General features: G+C 39.8%; 1 protein-coding gene across 1 annotated transcript in view; it reads left to right on the forward strand.

Annotated features, from left to right (window-relative positions):
- LOC306885513 (protein Jumonji-like) overlaps nucleotides 1-23,679 on the forward strand; it is a 97,231-nt gene that overhangs the window by 69,922 nt on the left and 3,630 nt on the right. Inside the window, exons 4-15 of the mRNA XM_079442086.1 lie at nucleotides 1,056-1,225; nucleotides 9,312-9,479; nucleotides 12,535-12,734; nucleotides 16,586-17,840; nucleotides 18,917-19,425; nucleotides 21,010-21,102; nucleotides 21,392-21,510; nucleotides 21,603-21,673; nucleotides 21,774-21,888; nucleotides 22,995-23,100; nucleotides 23,176-23,358; nucleotides 23,449-23,579. Coding sequence (XP_079298212.1) covers nucleotides 1,056-1,225; nucleotides 9,312-9,479; nucleotides 12,535-12,734; nucleotides 16,586-17,840; nucleotides 18,917-19,425; nucleotides 21,010-21,102; nucleotides 21,392-21,510; nucleotides 21,603-21,673; nucleotides 21,774-21,888; nucleotides 22,995-23,100; nucleotides 23,176-23,358; nucleotides 23,449-23,579 — 3,120 coding nt within the window. The remainder of the gene's footprint in view (nucleotides 1-1,055; nucleotides 1,226-9,311; nucleotides 9,480-12,534; nucleotides 12,735-16,585; nucleotides 17,841-18,916; nucleotides 19,426-21,009; nucleotides 21,103-21,391; nucleotides 21,511-21,602; nucleotides 21,674-21,773; nucleotides 21,889-22,994; nucleotides 23,101-23,175; nucleotides 23,359-23,448; nucleotides 23,580-23,679) is intronic.

Here is a 23,679-nt window from a genome sequence, read left to right on the forward strand (position 1 = left end):
CTATTTTATTAGAATTATGACATGGTCACTAACTAAACTTAAAACACTTATACATAAGTTTGTTAACTTATACATAAGTTGTTTTTATTTACTTTAACGTTACTACTACGTCCTGACTATGGACACCCATTTCTGCCTAATATCACAATTCTGATGGGAAAAAAGTAGGAATTGTGAGATGTAAACAAAACATTCTTAGAAGAAATGTCCAAATTGCGAGATGTAAGCTTAGATTTCAGAAAAAAAAGTCAAAATTGTCAGATGCAAACTACAAATTCTCAAAATAAAAGTCAGAATTGTGAGATGTAAACCCAGAATTTGGAGGGAAAAAAAATCTGAATTGCGAGAAGTGAACTCTGAATTTCTCAGAATTGTGAGAATTTATCTCAATATTCTGACTTTATAGCTTACAATTCTGTCTTTTTTTTCTCTCTGAATTGAGAAAAAATGTCAGAATTGTGAGAAAATGTCACAATTACCTTTATTTATTCCATGGTGGAAATGGGCATCCAAACCTGACAGAGAAGAGGTTCATTACAAAAATTGTCCTGTTGTATAAGGTTTCAAAGCTGTATCCCTACTTGTAAACACTGTTAATTTTTAATGAAAGCTTTTTAAAAAAGCCAACAGTAAAATCTTAAAGGCCACCTTTCCATATATCACCCATTTTCACCATATTTCTTCAATTCAGCAAGCTTAAACATGTGAATACCTCTTAATTTGTATCTTATATTGTTCCAGTCCTCAACCCAGTTATCAGAATTTGGATAACTATCTGAAGTAGCAGCTCTTGTGTGCTAATCAGACCAAAAACGTGTTTGAATGGGTTCCAGATCGACTGAATTAGTCATGGCAACAGCCAGGCCCCGAGTGGAGTTTTACCATCACAAGAGCAAATGCGTTAAGATGAATTTATTGCTCAGGGCAGCGTTATCCGAGTCCCAGTGCCAAGTGGGGATTTTCAGAAGAAAGGTTTTTCTAATCTGTCCATAAACTCTCCATTATATGATAGAACACAAGTGTATTTAAAATCTATTGTTTCCATTCTCTCTTAGGCCCAGACTGCATGCACAGAGGAAGTTTGCTCAGTCTCAACCCAACTCTCCCAGCACCACACCGGTGAAGATGGCCGACCCCTCTCTACCCACGCCGCTCACACATGTCACATTCCTCTCCAGACGCAATCCCAAGACAGAAGACTTCCTCACATTCATATGCCTTCGAGGTATTGCCTCATTTTTCAGCTTCTCTCCTTCCTCGCCTTACCATCCATAGAAAAGTCCACATAAAAGTCATGTCTTCTAACATGGCAACACAATATGTACTGACTCCGATGCTTTATTAGAAACTGCACCATGTATTACAAAATAATACAGTCAAAGTTGAAGATTAACACAGCACACTGCAGTCCTCGTGGGCAATTAAATGTGCTATAAATGTGTGATTGTCATTTATAGCTTTTCGTTTTTGTCAATTTGTGAACTTTTGCATTTAGTTTTTTTTAACAAAACTCATTTTTATCTTTGTAAGGCTGTATAACCTTTCATACAGCCTTGGCCCGACACCTCTGTCCTGCTCACCTGGTGTCCAGGTAAGCGATCTGAACAGTAGCACCGGTGTCTGGTATCATGGCAGAGGTGGAGGTGGCCTTCATGGCACCTGCACTGCAGTGCACTTGCTGCACAAACATTGACTTTCAAAGTTAGGAGGTATCTCACCAGCCGTTTCATGTTGAATAATGGAGGTGTTATCTGCCTGAAGTGTCATGGACACACACTTCAACAAACACACCCACCTCTCGTGAACCAGGCTATGCCTTTCACAGGGGATTTATGGGTGTCTCCTACTTCCAAGGTCAGTACACAGTGTTTCTATAGAGTGAAGCTCAAATATTTAACCACAGAACAGGTAAAACTGAAATCTTCAGGGTAGCATGGGGCCTCGTTGCCAATTAATGATTTGAGAGCACAAAATTTTTTAGAATTTTACTCAACCTTAGGTCATCCAAATGTAGTGGACTTTTTTTTCTTCAGTAGAACCATGAAGAAGATTTTTAGCTAAAGCCATAGTCCTTGGTGATTCATAAAATACAACTCAAGGGCTACCGTCACTTTGAGTAAAAAAAAAAGCATATCAGGCAATACAAAGTGGCTCTTGACAATATATTGAGGTTTTATGAAGTGAAACAATTGAAACTATAAATTTATTTAAAATGCTATTACCTCCCTTCAAATTAATTATTAAATGGAACTTGGTTCTAGACATTTACCACAATCCCATTCTGTGGATTTACCTCCCAAATCAGGACAAGCAAGATTTTCAATAGATTTATGTTCTATCTACTTCTCGCTGTCTGTAAAGTTAATGTGAGGCCCTTTTTATTATACATTAATATTTATTTGACTCTTTAAATTCATTTACTAGGATCAGAAGTGTAGCCTGCAGTTTTTCAACTTAACGGTCAAAACAGAAAGGTTTCTCTCCCATTTCATGCATGTCCTGAGATGTGTAAAAGGTAGGAAAAGTGGAAGCAGAATGTTCCGTTAATACCGTTCAAAAACCTGAAAATGAAAGCTTGCTGGACCTTGAATTTATTCGTTGGCCGGAGTTTTTACAACATAATACTTAAACCTTGCGGGAGACGGTTTAGACTGCCTCATTTCAGTATAAACTTTCCTTCCTCCCCAGGATTTCAGAATAGCAGCCCAGAAATGTCCTGTAACATGCTTTCCAAAAACAAGACGTCCATTAGCCACAATTTATGGGCATTGCTTTCTGTAAAAGTAGTCTTTTAATCACTTTATCATGTGATTGTGTGAGTGACGGTACTGTATGAAATATTAGCTAGTTGTATCAGATGTTTGTACGTGATCGGGTCAGCTCAGGTCTTCTCGGACTTGGCCTTTACTTGACTTGGCCTGGTGTGTGAGGTCAGGGAGAGGCCAAAGCCACACATCCGAGGGTATTACATATCGGCCTCAACTCTCAATGACTCTCCTAGCTGTTTTTTCCACAGCGGCAATTAGACGATGGGCCGCACCTCACTAACCGTACACCGCCCTCCTAGTGGTATTATTTATAGATGATACTCCCCTACTGAGGCGGGTGTGTATATTAATGTGTGGAGCGTAATGTTGCCCAAATGGCATTACAATACACTGGTGTTATGAGAAGTCGAGAGTTGTCATCATGCCATGTGTCGGTTTATCCTTCAAAGAATTCCTGATATTCAGTATCTTCCAGAGGGCTCTTTTCTTTGGCGTGTCTGTTCCAGCCACCAGGAGAGGTGGTCGTGAGAAGACAGTGTTGATCTTTCACAGGGTTGGAGATAGAGAGGATGGGTAAATACAGATCAATGCATTCTGGGTAAATATAGCCAGGGTCAAATGGGCAGTCCTACAATAGCTTTAGTTATGGCCGACTGCCAGCGAAACACAGCTCTTATCTGACACAGAGAAAGTATTTAACCGGACCGCCGTGTGCGACTGCTGAGTAGAGTGCAGGCTTTGATTAATGCAAGGTTGTGAAATCTCTGACGGTTTCTTCAAAAGAAAAGTTTTTCTGCCATAAACAGACATAATCTCTGGGGTGCTGGCTTTTGAGATATTAACAGCATAATTAGGAGTGTTTTTTGTTTTCAAAATATATTTTTCAATTTTTTTTTTTTTTACATCCAGATTGTGTCTTCTGATGCAATGTAAAGTAATGTGCTGCAGACACAATGCAGGAATTATACCCTGATGTAAGCCATTTCTGTTTTTATGCTACATAACGAGTGTTTAAAGCACTGCTTTGAGTTTCCTCGTGTGTGTGTGTGTGCGTGCATGTGTGCGTGTGTGTGTGCATGTGTGTGCATGTTTATGTGGTTTATGAGGACACAAATTTGTATAATGACATATGTATGACAGAGGTATTACAATATGAAGGTGGTTAATGAGGACACTGCCTATGTCCCCGTAATTCAAAAGGCTTAAAAAACATACTAAATGGTGTTTTTTGAAAATCTAAAAATGCACAAAGTCTCCTGTGAGGGCTAAGTTTAGGTGTAGGGTTGGTGTAGGGCAATAGCACACACAGTTTGTTCAGTATAAAAACCATTACGCCTATGGAGAGTCCCCATAAACCACAAAAACCAACGTGTGTGTGTGTATTTTGGGCAGTCTGAGTGAGTTATACTACAAAAAAAAATCTAGATATCTGTACAGATGAAGTCCATGCCTGTTATATCCTGTAAGTCCTCAGTGTCTTTAATAGTATCTAAAGTCTGAACATTAGCAGCCTTAACGGTCTTAAACATTATTTTTTAAGGCCTTAATAAAATAAGAAGACATTTCTTATTGTAATTCTCCTCCACAGATTATTATTAGATTCTTTGCTTAAACATGCTGAAACCCTGGCATACACACTCCTCGTGATGTGAACTCGAGTAGGTAAGGAGATATGGGTAAATGAATAACGTACTCTATTGGCCGTGTTACATAACAGGCAGCTGTAACTGTATTTTTATGTGCCTTTGAATGTCCTCATGAGCATTTACTTTAATTTCAGTGTCTCTTGGATATCGTTGACTGTCCTGAAGACTTATTTACATCTCTCAGGCCACGGCAGCTGCATTCAAACCACAGCCACGTGTGACTGTGTGAAGCTGTTGTACTGGCGCTGTGCGCTACGAAAGAACAAAGATAGCTGATTTCAATTCAATTAAGCGTGCTGACGTGTGCGGCTTGGCGGTGGGGCAGCAGGCTGATTAAATTCTCCCGGCGACTCCTCAAGCATAGGGCAAACTGGGTTAATGGATTTGCAGACATTCAGGAATGTAAATTAGAGGAGATATAATCCATAATCCCCTCGCATTCTTGCTGCTGCCGCAGCCCAGAGACAATGTTTTTAATGTCCCCTCTTATTCTTCTCACTCGCCGCTCTCTAGTGCACTCCATACTGCCATATGCCATCTCGTAGAGAGGATATAGAGTAGTGCGAAGCAGGGGGGCTGTTAACTGTCTAACATCCTTTCTCTCAACTGCCATATACCTTGACCTGCTGGAAAAACCTGTTAACCTGACAGGAGCCCTGACAACCTCGGGTCAAGATCTCAACCTGGGAGACCTGTACATCTATTAGAGGGATACAAATCACCTAAAAATACAGTTTTTCTCATCATTTACTCACCCTCATGCTGTTTCAAACCTGTATGACTTTTTTCTTATGTGGACTGAATAACTTGGAATTGGCACACAAGTCTGGTTATCATGTTTTATGAAAAAGACGTACACTTTAGCATACTTAAAAAAGAGTACCTATGACACAAATAAAATACTTTAAAAGATTATACTTTAGTGAGAATTGAATGTAATGTTTTCAGACACTTAAGTTCATTGTGATTGTGTTTAAATGTAAATGTATTAGTTTATATGTATATAAATGCAGTTAGCTGAACTTTAGACATTTATTTAATTTCATAATTCTGTTGTTTTTGAAATGTAGTTGGTGTAAGTGTATTTGCTGAATGCTGAACCACATCCAAAATAATAGTTTTTGTTTGCATAATATATGTGCGTGTACTGTGTATATTTATTATGTGTATAAATACACGCACGTGTATATTTAAGAAAAATGTTACGATAATATGATATAATTTATATGAATATAAATACATGTAAATATTTTCAAAATATATGCTGTGTGTCTATTATATATACATAATAAATATGCACAGTACACACACGTATATTGTGCAAACAAAAACTTTTATTTTGGATGCGATTAATCGCGATTAAAAGTTTGAATTATGATCAAGTATATATGTGCTTTAGTATGTTAGTATACATCAGTTTAAGTGTACTTTAAAGCTTAAAAACATTATTAAAACAATTATTTAAAATGTAATTTAAGGTTTAAAAGTACACTTTTAAAAGTATGCTTAAGTGTGTTAAGAAACAGTTGAGTTAAGTGGCCTTATATTTCATCCGTATTATATGCAAGTACTTTTTTATTTATATGTTTAAGATTTTAATTACATTGCAAGTACACAGTACAGTTAAGCACACTTAATTCTCACTTTGCTTTATTATGCTTTAATTTTAGCCTATGGAAAAGAGCGGGAAGGTTTTTCAAAGCGCTCAACTTTTATTCCACGGAAGAAAAAAATCATACAGGTTTGAAACGACGTGTGTCTGAGTAAATGACAGAATTTTTATTTGTGGATGAACTAACTTCCTCACTCCCTTTAACTATGTCTGATCAAAACATTCCGCACGGCAACCAGACGTCCAATCAGTGTGAGGTCTGTTACTCAGCCAGATTTTGATTGGTTCTTCTTGAGCTTCAATTTGAATCTCTTTGGCTTTATAAAACGGGACAAAAGAAGAGCATCCGGAGTAGAACACTTCAGTTGTAATTATGTCTGTGCTTGAATTAAAAATGACAATTGTAATAGATGCCTTCATCTTTAATTATGATATGTGTCAGCCCGTGAATATGAGAGCACACATAATTGGGGATTGGGAAAGGTCTGTTTTTTATTTTCCTTCTCTCTGGGAGATGACAGATTTAGATTTGGCTCTGGAGAAAGAAGCTGAGGGGAGAAGACATGACAGGCGATGCATGATTGCTATCAAAAATCCGGTTTGTGCACCCCTGACGCCAGTGACTGGGAGCTATAGTTGGGCTACTCCCTACCCAGCATTCCCTGGGGCACTCAGTAAGCCTCATTGTGGGGAGAGCCTGAACCAGGGACTCATTCTGGGGAGCATGAAACAAACTATAGCGTTGCTAGTGGCCTGTTTTGCAAAGCATCTAAAGGTAGGAAAAAATGGTGGAAACCCCAGAGGTTTCCCACCCCCATTTACGACCCTGGATGACCCTCCGGTCTGTGAGCTATTGGCTTTTTGACCTTTTACTCCCATATTATGGGAGTGTGAGATAATGATAATGGCAGTCATTTTCTTAATAACTTCAGTTGTCTGGTTTGTTTGTTTGGACTTGTTTGTGGCTGAACTATGTGAAGGCTGAAAGTTGATCCAGTCTTATTTATTTGGCTTCTGCCACATGGAGTAACCATCAAAGTGGCTTCTATAGTCCTGTAGGCTGTTTTATCCCCCTTATTATTCAACGCAGAAGTAAGCCGTTTTCTGTCAGTGTGTGAGACCTCTGTTTCATTAGCCGCTGTAGGGAAATAACAAGAAGAATAACAAAGTGCAGTAAACGGTTAAAACGGTTTGCACTACAAACCAGTGTGTTCATAATTAGGATAATACATTAAAAGAATATGGTAAGATACACCAGTTTAAAATATCAAGCCACAAACCGAGCTGATGACACTGGAGCCAGACACATTAAATTCACAAAATAAATAACATTTAATTTATTTTATTTTAAAGGTATGTTAAAGGTTATTTTAGTGTTCTCTTTATATTGTAATTATTATAAAGTATTTGCTCTGTTATGCTCTGTATTGGTATAATATTCTGTACTAGCTTGTATTCTAACGTGTATATATAAATATTGTTTTTTTTTTTTTTTTATACATTTGGATTAGTTTTTGTTTTAATATTCTTATTTAACTTTATTTTTACTTTTAGTTTTGGTATTTTTAGTAACATGTTTATTTCGGTTAGTTGCCAAGGCAAAATTTCTTTATTTTTTTCCCCAAGTTTTTTCAAGTTTAAGCTTTTCATCTAATGTTTATTTTATTTTTTTCAAATACTGAAAGCTATTTTTAATTGTTTTATTTTAAGTTTGGTTTAGAAATATTTTTCATTGTTAGTTCATGTTAACTAATGTAGTTAACTAATGTTAACCAATGAAACCATATTATAAAGTGTTACCATTTTAGTGAACAATAACAAGACCATTTCACCGGTGAATACCAGTGATGCAGCGTTCTGGCTTTCTCTCGTCTCTTAGCCCTTTTACATCCATTTAACAGCACCTCGTTAAGTTTCTACTTCATTCAGTCATTTTATTTGTTCCCTAAACAGTCAACCTGTCTCCATTGCTATTATAAATGTTGTCTCATAGACCATAAGCATTAATGTGGCATGTCAAATGCTGCATGTATGCAGTGACATCACCAGCACAGCCGCCCCGGCTGCAGCTTCACGTTAATAGAGAGCTAATGAGGGCACATTCGCAGGGCCGTGGCCGACACACTCATGTTTCATTCATGAGGCTGGCGGAGAACAGCACTAGATAATGATAATTGTTGCCCGGTGCGCAGATGTGCAGTAGTGCAGGTTTAAGCGCTGATAGTGCTGGAGGGGCAGCTAATGGGCAACAGACATTTGACATCACCTGTGCTGTTTAGAAGAGAAATACTGATATCGCATAATGATAAACCTAGGTAACGTGATGTGTGTCTGAGGAAGACACTCAGACAGAAGGGAAGGCTTGAAATTTGGCACAATAAAACAACAAAACACATTGGTATCGTCGTTAATAAATATATAGTAATTCTATAATTACTTATAAAAAGTAATACATTTAATGAATTAAAATTGTTTAGATTTTGGATAATTTGTTTTGGGTTTTTTTATGTTCTGGCTTGTCTGGTTGTTTGTTTTTGGGGGGCTTGATTTGGTTTTGTTTTTGGTTATTTGCTCATCCACCATGTTTGTTGCACTTTTTGTTGTTTTGTTTGTTTTATTGATTTGTTTTGTTGTTTGTTTAATTTGTTTTGGTTTTGGGTTTGATTCGGTTTTGTTTTATAAGTCAAGTTGTTAGTCAAAAGTGTTCATACCATTATTAATATTATTAGTAGTAGTAGTAGTAGTAGTATTATTTGTATTTGCTCATCCACCATGTGTATTGCACTGAAATTTTCAGGGTTTTTTTGTTTTATGGTTTGGTTTGGTTTTACAAGACCGTTGGTTAAAATGTTTCATATCATTATTTGCTCATGCACCATGTATTACACAGAACTTTTCAGCTTTCGAGCTTTGCCTGATCCAGGAGCAGTGCTTTCCTCCTCTCTTGGGTCTGTAATCTTGCAGTATGCTGCTGGTTATCAGCTGGTGTGTTTTAAAACACAGTTTCTCTTAAAGAGAATCATCAGTCAGACACAGTCACTCGTGGCTCCAAATCTCCTCTCAGCACACACAGAAAAAGAGGAGTGTAATGTACTCAGGCTTCTTACGGCTGCGACAGTCTCTAATCTCATCCAGAGCAGCAGCTGATTTTGAGAGAATTACATTTGCAATAGAAATTGAGATTACGGAGTCGTGCCAGTTTATCCCATTTTCTTTGGCCACTTCTCAGTAAATGCACTGGGCCTGTGACTTCCTTTAACACTCTGTCTCTCTCTCCCCTCTCAGGCTCACCGGCGTTACCTAGTAGCATGGGCTACTTCGGCTGCTCTCAGGATGAGGAGGATCTGGAAGATGAACATGAAATTGAGGAAGAAAAAACACCCAGTGTGGCATCTACGTCATGCCAGTCTACACCCAAGAAGGGCAAACTGTCTAGCAAGATTAACGGCTTTGGTAAGAACAAAGAGCAAATAAGAAAAAATGCAGCAAAATAGATCGAGTTTGTCTGTAACTCACTGTGTTGTTCTTTTGAACTTTCTATTCGTTTAAAAAAAAAAAAACTGAAAAACCAAACGTATTTTGGTTTCTGCAAAAATATTAAGCAACACTAACTTTTCAACATTGATCATGATATTAAATGTTTCTTGAGCATCAAATCAGCACATTAGAATGATTTCAGGAGGGTCATGTGACATTGAAGACTGGAGTAATGATGCTGGAAATTCAGCTTTGCATCACAGGAGTAAATTACGTTTCTAAATGTATTCGAATAGAAAGACTTGTTTTAAATTGTAGTAATATTTAACAATATTACACAAAACATTCACTTTTTTTTATTCACAATATTTTTGATAAAGTAAATACAGCCTTTGTGAGCATGCAAGACTTCTTTCAGAAACATCTTTTGAACAAAGTTTTGAACGATAGTGTAAATATTTCTGCAAGCTGTACATGTGAAGAGAGAGAAGACTTGCTGCTTCCTGTGTGGAGATGGGAATGTTGTGTTGGAGTGGGACGTGACGCTTCCATCTTTCCACTCCAATTATCACTTTAGTAGGAAAGGCGGTAACAAGGTGTTTATGCATTCAGCTCACAGCTGTGCCGAGTAACGGCAGGCAACACTTCTCTGTACGCTACACAGACTCACACACCCCCACAACAAATGAAGGAGACCGCCTTATACGACAGTTTGAGCTCTTGGTTGATACTCAATAGATGCTGTGTGTGTTTAAAGAGGGGTAGCAGGTATTGCAGGAGCATATGTGTTAATGAAACTTGATGTTATCAAACAAAAATAGTCTGTCAGCAGATAATTGAAAGCCAAGTGCCTGTTTAATTGAGTGTGTTAATGTGTCTTCAACAGCAATCAGAACGTCAAGCTGGGAACTATATATAAATGTACATAAACACACATTAGTGTAGTTCTGTTGCTGAGTTTTTTTTTTTTTTTTCTGTATCCCGGTTTGCATACTATATTCCTACATATTATGAGAACTCAAGATCAGTATGCATTAAATCATCTTTCATAGACCGTAGTATGTCATTGGTGCACCTGGACTGTCTTGTCTACTCGTCTATTCTTGTTCACTCAGCTTTGAATAAATAAGCTCAGTTTTATTTCTCAGTCGGCAATAAGTCACTTTAAATTGATCTTGATTGTTCCTGATTGGCCCAGGTTCAGGAATGTGCTCCTTGTTCCTTACAGGCTTGAGTTTTTATGTATGTAAACTACTAACTACCTCAGCTGGTTGGATATGTGAAATGCACACAGTCCCAGGCTCAGGAAAGCCCCGTCCCGCTTCTCTCTCTCTCTTCCTCTCTCATGCTGTCTATCCTCGGCCTATCCCATGCCTGGACGCAGCCCGTTGTTTGAGCTGGTCCATCTCAGATGTGGCACTTTAATATGGAGCATAGGCAACGCTCCAGTCTTTCTCTCTCCGAGTGTCTCTCAGAGCGAGAGAAACCACAGTGCTCGGCTTTCATTCGCTGAACCTCAGTAACCCAGAGGCGTGTTTACATTTCTAAATTAAACACCTTTTATTGAGTTCAGCTGTCGGTAGCAGTTCCAAGCGCAAGCCTTACAGCGCGAAAGCCCGTCTGTTTCCCCCTCGCTGACACGCTCTGCTGCCTGTTGATATTTTTTTACACTGTAAAATTAAAGTGAGCAGTCATAAATACAGAGAGCAGTTTGAATATGTGTTAATTAGAGCCGTCCAGAGGGTCTGATATAGAATTTTCTTTCGAATAGTTTATACTTATGGTATGTCAGAGCTTTTTTGGGGGTGTTGTATAGAATGTAATGTTAAGTGAAACAAGAGGGAAGCATTGCACTTATGATAAATGTCTTGTGATAAATTAAAATTTATCATTCCCATATTTTAGCCATCCATCTGGTTCATCCCTCAAACTAGAAATAGAATGTCAGTTTGAGTGCATTGTATCATGGGATACTGCAGTACAAACAATGTGCCCTAAAAATGTATTATCCCTAGTAAAAACAAATATACTAAAATGTATTTGAAATTTTTCACGCAAAGTATACTTTTGCTATACACGCCAAGTATACTTTTAGTATACTAAACTGGTATACTTAAATTCTGCAAAATTGGAACAACTCATTTTGTACTTAATGCACTTTAATTGTGGGGACGTAGTCCTGTGGTCCAACTGAAGTATATTTGATTGTGCTCAAGTGGAACTATTGCAAGTATACTTCAGGTACACTCTAAATAACTTGCATTTAAAGGCTGATATTATTCAAAGATCATAATCCTCATCAATAGTGACATTAAAACACATTTTAGGTTTAATATTAAGAAATGTGCATTGTGCACAAATAAGCACACCAAATAAAGTTTAATTAAAATTTTTATATTAGTAAGTCTCAAGCGATATGACTGTAAATATATTGCAAGATTTAAACTGTACCTAGTATGAAATAAATGTATTTTAAATATATTTACTTTTTTACTAGTCACCCAAGTATTCTAGACTTACAGAAAACTTGAATTATGTGCACAGTATACATACTATATAGTGCAGCAGTAGTAAGCATATTATAAACACAGCACCTCTCTCGTATGCAATTTTGTTATCATGAACCATTAAACTAGAGCTCATGATGAATCTCATTATATACTTTTAGACTGGTAGCTAGAACCAACTTGACCTAAAGGCTATGCCAGTTTGCTTGCTTCTAAGTATGAAAACAGTGCGCTGGCAACAGTAAACTATGCAATTATGAAGGCAGTACAGCAGTTTTGTCAAAATTTTGACACTGCATTCAATAACAGTCATAAACTTGCATAGTGCAGTGGATCGTGCACAATATCATACCAAAACATGCTATTTCCACACTAAAAATCCATTGCAAATAGGATTATAAAAAATGATTTGAATGCAAAATGTTACTGACAAGAAAATGCAAGGCAATAATTTGATTTGTCTTTACAATGAATATTTATTTTTATTTTAATAAACCAGTTTTTTTGTTTGTTTTTTCCTGCAGTGTTGAATGGCCTTAAGGTACACAAGGACAAAGAGCTCGCTCCCAGATCCAGAGGCAGAGAGTCATCTGTGGGGAGAGATCGTAACGAGGTGTGTGACGCATCTGGTGAGATCTCCCACAAGCACACTGCGGCCACGGCCAAGAGCCACAACACCAACGGCCACAACTACAGACGAGCCGCAGAGGAGCTCCGCAAGCAGGTACAAGCCTTCATGTCCATCTCTGTGTCAGTATGAACAGGGATCATTTTGAAGTCGTGAGAATTATACTGGATCTGATAGTTAGGAGGGAACATCCATCCCGATGTGGCTTACAGACAATCAGACCACCACCATCTCCGGTACTAACGAGCCTGTCGCCTTTGAGTACCACAAAACTGATTAATTAAGTGAGCAATGAACCTCAGAGAGCAGGGAAAGACGGATCACCTCAACTCATCTGCCTCTCAGTTTCTCTTTCTTTGTCTTTTTTTTATGCCATTGACACTCTAATTTTGAGATTCTCAGCCTTCAGGCTGTACAAGTTAAACACATGAAGCTGCATGATTTATATATATATATATATATATATATATATATATATATATCATGCAGCTATAATTTAAAGTCTATAATTAAAAAATTTATTTATTTATTTATTTATTTTAAATTATAGACTGTAACATGATCCAGAGGCAAAGATGAACTAAAACATTCAAAGATGAAAAGGGGAGTTCACTCAGAAATGAGAATTCAATTGCTCACCCCAATTCCAAGCCCATATAACTTTCTTTGTGTGAAATACAAAAGAAGATATTTTTAAAATGTTCTTGTACAAATTGTACAAATATTGTTGTACAAGACTTTTTTTTATATATATATATACAAAATGAGAAGTGTGGGCTTAGCTTGAGAGCTGCTGTTTTAATCATTCTGATGAATCAGCATGAAGCAGTGGCACCTGTAAGTGGCGGTTTAACAGTTTAACCGCAATGACTGACCCAGCGTTAAACCCTGGAGTCAGATAAAGCCTGTTATTATGCTGGCACACACAAACATATTACCACTCATCTGCTATACTTAAAACAATAAACAGCACGGATAGATGCAGCATTATCCACAATACTGTGAGAATCTATTAGACAGCTGTTGACCCCTCTCTCTCACTCACTCTCTTTCAAAGCTAATTTTCTGAAGGGTGTTCATGTGTTGAAGAGCTCTGACATGAGCGTGACCCATGGCACATGAGGTGAATAAGGGTTTATGCTTCATTGTTTAATTAGACTTTCATTTCATTTAATTTTTGTGAGCGTTTACATGGAATAACTTGATCTGGGAAGAAGAGAGAGCTCATGCTGCTCACAGCAGGTGCAGAATCAGTTTCAGCGGCATTATTATTGGCCTGTATGTTAATTGTTATCCCGAGTTAAGGTCTATTTATTTGTTTCATTGTATCCATGGCAGTTATTAATGAGTCTTTTTGATATTTTTGCTTTGTCTTAGAAGTTTTCTTGTTCTTTTAATGGGTGGTTACTTGGCTGTGTTTGTTTCCAAAGAGAAAGTGGATTAAACCCCCATTCTGCCAACCAACCAACCAATTTTTTTTTTTTTTTACAGTAACTTACATATTTTTTATTTTATTTTATTTTTTCTTCCTTTGCATTTTTTTTATTGTTTGCACTGCTAAATTTAAATTGAGAGAAACAGTTGTAGAGCATTTGTTTAACACATAGATAGACATGGACCATGTGTGTGTATGGTGTGGGCTGCAGCTCTGCAGATGTTCTCAGTTAAATCTTTTCCTATGCTGCAGCTGGCCTATAGCAACACATGATGTCATCTGTCCTCCCTCATGCTCACGTGCAACCAAGATCCACTTCAGAGAGCTGGCCTGGCCTCTGTCTGTGTGTGTTCTCTTGTTTTTGTTCCTGGCTGTTAAGCCGATTTAATCATACGTCTTTGGCCACCCGGACTTTTAACCATTCCATCCTTCCTTCCATTCTTTTTCCTTGCTTCCTTCCTTGTTTCCTCCAGCCTGCTCTCTGTTTCCCCTGGTTTCACAAGGTTGCCCACTGGGGACAATCCAGTGACCTGTGTTCTCTCGCCTACGCAGTTTCTCTCTCTTGCTTTCACCCTTTCAGGCAGTCTAAATAATAGCTGGCAGCGTGTGGCAGGGCTCGTGTGCACCCTCGGGCAGTGTTATGGAATCAGCGAGCAGAGCCCTCTAGTGGTCGCGGCGCAGATGTGGGATTTCTGCAGCGCAGTCGGCATGCAAGCTATACTCGGCATCCGGCACGTTATGCTGAGTGGGATTATCACTACAATCACATTCTGCGCTCTCAGAGCCCTGCAGATGGGATGGGGCGGGCCGTAGACCACTGACGTGTTATTTCAAAAGGGGGCGGGTGTGATGACGGGGGGCTACATAGACATGGCCGCAGCTGACATCATGCTACATTTGCTTACTCTACCTGCAGAGAGCATCCATCATTCCTGCCTCTGGGGCTGGAGTCTGTCGCTTTCTTTTAAATTCTCAACCTCTCCCCTCTGCCGCTTTTTTTTTTTTTTTTTTAAGCGGTGACAAGGGGGAGCGATTGATGAAGGAGGTCACATTTCAGTCCCCCTTATCTTTTAATAGACTCTCTTTGTTGTTTGGCTGCACCTGATAGGAATACAATACAGCCGATGTCTTACTTCAAAAACCCTCAGCAATCTCCTCGTCTGTCTGTCAGCGAACCTCTGGCCCAGAGATCACCGCAGTCTGGACGCTGTTATTTAAATGTGTTTAAAAAGAGAGAGAAATAAAGTGGGAGGGATGTGAGAGGGTGTGGCACAACATGTAAAGGCCTATTCACAGAGTGTGAATTCATCACAAAAGGCTTCGCACAAAAATGAGTACAGAACAATTAAACCTCAACCCCTTTATATCAGGTGTGAAAATTCACATTTTGACAAAATCTGCATTTTTAATTGTGCAAGTCTTTGTTTCCTTTTGTTTGGTGGAAAAACTCTGCAATTAGCACATGTCAAATGCCAAATGCAAGTAAAAATATAATTAAATGGCAGGAACTTTATTAGGAACTGAAACATCATTTCCTGCAGTACATGTTTGCATATTAATAAAAAATTTAATTTATATCAAACCGTTAACTTTTGTCGTCACGTTTTCTTAGCTCCTAACTTTTTCTTTAATTGAAATGAGTTAGGAACACAGAATAGGGCTATTGACATTGTTGGTTACCATTTATACTATTATATACTATTCACCATAAAGAACATTTTGCATACCTGACAGCATCATTCATGTGCTATTGCATTTTTTTGATTAAAGGCTTGTCGAGGACTTTAGGCCAATTGTCAGGACTCCAATAATAGTCCTCTGATGTCAGGAAGCACATCGTGTTTATTTCACCTGGAGATTTAGTCCACTAAAACCCTCCGGCTGCATCTTCTTTTCTTGGCTCTGAGAGAACACACACATAGGAAATCAAATCCTTTCTGCCTTGCCAGAAAAACAGAGCCAAAGAAAACAATGTGAAGAGAGAAGTCGAGGCTGACTATGTTTGTAGCCTGGCATAGTCTAATTCCCATGGCGGCTGTTAAACAATGAGAGGCCGGGCATAACCCAAGCTGCATCTGCTCTGCTGTGAAGTATATTGGGGGCCTCAGATCAGCTATACTGTGCTGTATAAAGCAGACTATGGATTAGTGCTTGAATGTGATTTTATTATTAAACTTTACTTCTAAGGATTGTTTTGCAGCTGTTGGCACTGAATAAAAAATAAATTCCCTTTTTTTTTTTTTTTTTTTTTTCCTCCCTCTATCTGGTACACTTCCCCTCCCTCTTTCTTCCCTGCTGTTTTCTCTGGTTTGGGGTTTTTGGAGCTCTGTTGTGGTCTGTGTTTTTGTGTGAGCCGAAACATGCACTGTGACTGACTCGGTATGCGAATAGACATTAGAAACGTATTATTTGTTGTCAAGATTGATGGGACTGTTTGAGAGTTCTCACAGTTCCTTAGTAAGTTGCATTGATCCACTTTATGTAACAATATGATATCTTCTGCTCACTTTAGGTCTCGAAAGTAAATGGAGTCACACGGGCATCATCAGTCGGCACGCATACAGCCAGTGCCAAAAAGTCAAAAGACTTCCGTCTGCCGTCCAAATCTGTGAAGTACACAGCCACCGTGACCAAGGGCCACGTCACCTACACCAAAGCAAAACGAGAACTGGTTAAGAAAGCCAAACTCAACCACAGCAAGCACGCTTCTTCTGCTGGCCTCCGTGCTTACAGCAACAACCACCACCATCATTCTCATCATCCAACCAGCAACGGCCATGGCCGGCCCCAGCTCTCTCACTCAGGAAAAGCCCAAAGTATCAATGCAAAAACCCGCAAACAGGTGCTATTATCAAACGGGGTGCATAAGATAACTTATGCACCCCGGGGCAGGGGTCGGCCTAATGGCAGGCTTAATGGACGCCACAGTGCCAGGGAAGAGGAGGTCGATGGCCGACAAGTGCGGCAGGGACTGCGGAACTCTAAGCGCAGAAGTGATGCCATTACGGTCCTTAGAGCTGGAACTGAGAGTGACGAGGTTAAAACTAAGCCACCTGTTACTGAGGTTAAGAAAGCTAAACTGCAGACTAGCCCACTGGAAACTCGCAGCAAGAAGGCCCTGGGTCAGTTCAAGCCCCCCAACACCGTCACTATTGCACACAGTATCACTGAAATGGCTGCCTCCCCGACTCAGAAAATGGGTCCTGCCCCTCCTCCGTCGCCCCCTGCTGCTCCCGCCTCCCCAGCCATGCCCCAGAACCCCGCTACCCCTGAACCAGCACGTCAGCGGCCCAAACGTGCCTCTGCTGGCAAACTGATGTTCATCAGACAAGCACAGCAGAGGGCCCAAACTAACCCCGCCCTCAACCGGACCACATCCACTACCTCAGCCAGCAAATCCTTCAAACCAGCAGAGCCCACACACACGCCTCCACCACGACCGGACAGGGAACGGGAGAGGAGAAGGGCAGGGTGCGCGACCCTGGGTGAGGTGCCCGTTTTCAAGCCCACCTCCAGGGAGTTTCAGGACCCTTTGGTGTACCTCGACTCAGTTCGGGAACGGGCTGAGTCGTCTGGACTGTGCAGAGTGTTGCCTCCTCCTGACTGGAGGCCAGAGTGCAAACTCAATGACGATATGCGTTTTGTGACACAGGTTCAGCGCATCCACAAGCTGGGTAGGCGCTGGGGCCCCAATGTTCAGAAACTGGCCTGCATTAAGAAGCACCTCAAATCTCAGGGCATCTCAATGGACGAGCCACCGCTTATAGGTGAGTCCACTTAAAACTCTGATTACAAATGCTTTTGTTGGTATATGGCAGAGTGTCTAGCGGTCCATTGCCCTGCAGAGATTAGTGCAAACTTTTCTACCTGTAATTTTCTAATAACTCTGAAGACCTTGATTAGCTTGCTCTAGTATTTTTCATAGGATTGGTGCTAAACTCTGCAGAGCTGTGACCCTCCAGGGTTGGATTTGAGGAACCCTCTTCTGGAGGGGTCAATGCGCTGCAAATTTTAGTTCCAACTCTAATAAAACCTACCTGAACAATCGAATTAAGATAACTTATTAGGATACATTTTAGACTGGTGTGGACTTCATATGTTTGAAACTAAAACAGTGGCCCTGCAGGAGCACCTTTGCCCCTGTTTCTGGTCTTGTGTAACCCAATTATCAAGTAGAACTTCAGCCTGTCAAGTGAATAAAGGGTTGAGAGACTTTGTATGTAATTTGTATGTAAACTGACCAGTGAACAGCCTCATGGTCCATTCTCAACATATGTTGTCAAGTCTCTTGTCTGTCAGGAGTTGGGAAACCATATGTCAAAACAATCGCCCATTGCTCCAGAGCTTGTCCAGCACAGTTCCATTTTACAAGGTTTTAAAGCAGCCCTGCACAATTGCTTTACTTCAGAATCCTGTGTGCTATTTGAGGGTCCAGTCAGAATATACGGTTGAAATAAATGTTTATTGAGCCTGTTAGAATGCTGCCGATATGCTGCAATAATTCCTTCGAGAGTTTTAAACTCCTGGTCATTGGCCTTTGATGCTCTCTCTCCCTCAGTTCCTTAGCTCACTTTCTCCAGTCGTTATGTTTTGTTATTTTTCAAAAGACAAATAAAGATGCCACGCCATTTCTCCGCTAACATATTTAGAGAATTAATGAGCTGTGAAATGTAATGAATTTTAATTCTGGGGCTGTCAATACTCATTTGGCAGCAGATGATGCAGTGTGTTAAAGTTGTAGTGGTTTAGTTATGTTTGGAAACGATACATTAACTGTTAATATACTTTCCTAATGTACAGTGCATTAAACATTCACATTCATCTCTCATTGTCCCCCCTTCAGGTGGCTGTGAAGTAGATCTGGCTCGTTTTTCCGAGCTGGTCTACGACATGGGTGGAATGCAGCAGGTGATGGACCTGAAAAAATGGAGCCGGTTGGCCGACCTGCTTCGCATTCCCAAATCAGCACAGGACCGTCTGGCCAAGCTCCAGGAGGCCTACCTCCAATACCTGCTCTCTTATGACCTGCTTTCTCCGGAGGAGCACCGGCAACTGGAGCAGGAAGTGCTGGCAGAAAAGGAAGCTCTGGAACGCAAGCGGGGACCCCTGGAGGGCCACTCGGATAATGGCCAGCGGTCTCTGGCTCTTCCCCGTTACGAACCCAAGAATGGGCTCACCAGCCTCAACCACCGCAATGGCTTCCGCAATCACAACAAAGAGCCAGACACCCAGCGGCAGGCCGGCCGCCGCAGGCTGTTTGCTCAGGAAAAGAAAGGGGAAAAAGTGGACAGTCATGAGGCAGATGAGGAAGCTGAAGGTGTTCTCAGTGACCAGCACAAATGTATATACAAGGTAACGCACCTCCTGCTTTGATAATGGCCGTTCTAAATCTTATTGGCAAGCTAACGCTATGGTGTTTCCTTTCTGAATTGGCAGTATCGTGTTAAACTTGTTTCATTCACTGTGTTCACCCAGTCAGACTGGCAGATGTGCCATTTCCTCAGGTAATGAAGTGTTTAGAGAGAGCATAGAGGGCTCACCGCCGAGCTGCCAGAGAGCATGCCAGAGTATCAAGCGTGATGACTATGTTCGCCTGTACGCTGAGCACAGAGCCACACTGCTGGGGAAGAAAGGAGGAAAGCTTAATATGTGATGCATTTTGGGTTTTAATGCTGCTGAGGTTGGCTTTACAGGGGTTGATGGATGTGTCTCTATACTGTGCTCTGCATCACAAATCTGAGCTTCATTTCAGAGCTATGACTTGCAAAGCTACCAGTATGAGTGTCTATTTTGTTCTTCAGACAGATTTAAAGGTACAAAACACCGTAGATCTGTTACGAACTCTAGCGAGCTGTTTTAGACATCATGGGCGTGCTCCCGATTTGAAGCTAAATTATAGTGCTTTGAGATCCCATTTTGGCCAAAATTAGTCTAGGCAATATATGCATTAGAATGTCAAGTTATTAGCTTAGCATGCTAGCATGAAGTTTCTTTAGAAATTAAAATATTTTTTTTGTGTATGTGGTTCAGGTGAAGAGCACTTTTCGCACGGCTTGTCTGCTGCCCATGAACAGCGTTTTAATTCAGACACTGGAAGGTTTCGTTTTGGTTAATATGCTGTAGTAGAAAGTAGATTACCAATGTAAAAAGCGAAGCAGAGCTGCAGGGCAGAGTTTGTGTGGTTCTTGTGTTTGAGAGAGTTACTGGGTGGGTGGATATCGGTGAGAGTGGCTGTTGTGTGAGAGGGCTTATTCTCAGGCCCTCGGCTGCTGGTGTATGTGAGGCTGAGTTCTTAGCTAGTCTATGTAAGGTGACTCCGTCTGCCTCACCAGCCCAATAAAAATACCCCGCTGACTCTTATAGCACCCCGTCTGTCTGTCTGTGTGTTGTTGTCTGAGGTAACACTCTCTGCTGGGCAGGACGGTGAGAGTGGGCCTCTTCACAGAATGGTTTCTGAATATAGGTCACAGCTCAGCTCCTCACACACACACTGCACTTTGTTCATTTCCAGTGCGGTACCTGGCAATTGTCTTTGGCTATAGTTATCATTGCTGTCATGCGGTTAGAGTGTGAGTGTTTCTCAGTTGTGCTGTGGTGCTTAAGAAGAGTTTGAGATAGACAGCTTGTGGAGCAATGAATAGGAAAAATTTCAACACTTAACTTGACAGTTGTTTATGGGATCGAAAGGAAGCACTGTCTTTAAAATAAAAGGTGACAAGAAGCATGTCTATTACCTCAGGTAGCCTTTAGCCTTAATTTAAGCAAAAGAAGCCACATTTAACAGAACTTAATGGTAATTCGACAGATGTTATTAAATCGTTAGCTTGTTTTTGAGAGCTGCCTGGAGCCAATTCCATGATGGCCGCTAAAAAAATAAACGGCTTATTCCACAGATTATTTTGCCATTTTTCTTATAGTTTATTGTTTTTATTCCAGGGGAGATCGGTATCTTTGACCACCTTTTACAGGATAGCAAGAAATACTATGATGATGTGCTTCAACAAAGAGCCTGGGGCTGCTGAAGTTGAGGTACACACAAACCACTTCCTGTATTTTAACCAGATGTAATTGTGTACAGTGTATTATGTTACTATAATATTGTTGTGAAATGTCGACCCTAGTGACCAGTATCATTGCTAAAAAAAAAAAGGTATTATAATAGCTTCTCAATGACAAATTTTCTTTAAATAGCATGTACTTTCCGTGTTGCATATTTTATAAGCATATCCCATGACAGTTGTATCTTTGTATCCTGTCATATTTCCTCATTTCCTGCCATTTCTCTTCATCTCCATCTGTCCTGCTTTTCTTTATATAGCAAGATTATTGGCGGATAGTGGAGCAGAGGGACTGCCACGTAGCAGTGCATTATGGGAGAGTGGACACAAACACACATGGAAGCGGCTTCCCTGTGGGCAAGTCCGAACCCTTTTCCAAGTAAGAGCTGCTTTCATATGAGATGAATTAAAGGCATTGGAGGGAAGATGTATTACCGCTTATAAAAATGTTTTTTCTCTCTGTCGCTGCAGGCATGGATGGAACCTCACTGTCCTTCCCAATAACTCTGGATCCATTCTGCGCCATCTTGGTGCTGTGCCTGGTGAGTCCACTATTGTTGTCAGTAGCAGGAAGGACATCATGTAAAGCTTCTTTGTTGAATAAGTCACCACCCGCTCTCTGTCTCTCTTTCTCTCCCACAGGGGTGACTATTCCCTGGCTGAACATCGGCATGGTCTTTTCTACCTCATGCTGGTCACAAGACCAAAACCGCCTTCCATACATTGATTACTTACACACTGGTGCTGATTGCATTTGGTAAGTTTTTGTTCCGAGGTACTGTCTAGAAATTAATTTAGAATTGAATTAATTAAAATAATTGAATTAAACATGTACCCCATAAACCAGCATTGGGGTGTTAAATGATGTATGTAACAACATTAGATAAATTCAAAGTAGTTATTAATTGATTGATTGATTGATTGATTGATTGATTTGATTGATTGAGAATAAAAAGTACTAATAAAAAACGAATAAAATATGAAATAATTAGTAATGAAATGTTTATTAGACAAATTTAATTAAACTATTGATAATTTGCATTATAGTGATTTGTGTATATATACCATTGTGTATATATTATTTTATAAATAAAATAAATATTGCTGATACAGTGTGCATTATTGAAGTTAGTTTTACATAATGAAATATATTTTATATATTATTTAATTGATTATATGATATTTCCTTGATTAAAAAATATTTTACGATTTGCAAGTTTAATTTTTTATAATTATCAGGTCCAAACACTTAACAAATGATGATTCTTTTCTTTAACAAAACATTGTACAATTTACAAATAGTTTGTTCCTTTGTATACTATTGCGTTTTGTTCAGTGAATCTTTATTATTTATTTTTAGATGCATTCAGTGTAATTTTAATATTATTTTAAAATATTCTGAATAAGTTTTTTATTTTTTCTATTTTAGGTTTTTGTTTTCATTTTAAAGTTTGTGGTGATTTGGACATTTTCATCCGTTTTAATAAGTTTAGTACTTCAACTTAAACATATTTCAATTAGTTGCCCAGGCAATTTTTATGTTTATTTTTTATTTTTATTTCTAATGTGTTCACTAAATGTCATTTCGGTTCAAAATTGTACATTTTGATAATGTCTTTCCTAACTCAGCTGTGTTGTACTGATCAGCTCCTCTAGAGGGCGCAGTACTCTGTAAAACACACAGTCACTTACAGTGTGCATTCTACTCACACAAGCATCAGCTGTTTGTTTGTGTTTTTATGTGCATGACTCATCATAATAAAGCCTAGGCCTGTTTCCATGGCAACCATGCTGGTTTAGGAGCCAGCAGACAGTGCTGTTGTCTTATGACACTGACAGGAAGTTCTGCCTGTCCCATTATAGGTATTCTGTTCCTGCTGAGGAAAAGACAAAGCTTGATAAAGTGGTGCACACACTGCTACAAGCCAACGGCACGCCGGGACTGGAAATGCTGGAGAAGAACGTTATGGTGAGATATTGTAAACAAAAATGGCATTTCCTTTTGGGCAGTTGTTTTACATTGCATGCCTCTGCATTTCTCTAGATTTCTCCAGAGGTGCTTTGTCGTGAGGGGATCAAGGTCCACCGCACGGTCCAGCAGAGCGGGCAGTTTGTGGTGGTCTTCCCCGGTGCGTTCGTGTCCAGGGTGTGCTGTGGCTACAGTGTGTCTGAAACTGTGCACTTTGCCACACCACAGTGGATGAACCTGGGCTACGAGGCTGCTAAGGTGAGTCTTTCCACATCCACCTGTGGGACCTATAGACGTTTACTAGGAGATGTTTCGAATATGCTCTACATGTTTGCTCTTTTCTCGCAGGACCTGAAATACAGGCACATCGCAAAACCCTTCTCTATGGAGAAGCTGCTCTACCAGATCGCCACAGCCGAGGCCAAACGAGAAAACAGACTTGTGCTCAGTACAATCTCTTCTCTTCTCAAAGATCTCAGGTGAGCACTGAAAACCCATCCTGATGAGCTTAGATGAAATCATTACCATCATGTTTCTGGAATAATAATGTTTTAAGTGAGAGTGCTCTGACATTCTACA

The sequence above is a fragment of the Barbus barbus genome (genome assembly GCF_936440315.1).
Source record: "Barbus barbus genome assembly, chromosome: 19".
NCBI lineage: Eukaryota > Metazoa > Chordata > Actinopteri > Cypriniformes > Cyprinidae > Barbus > Barbus barbus.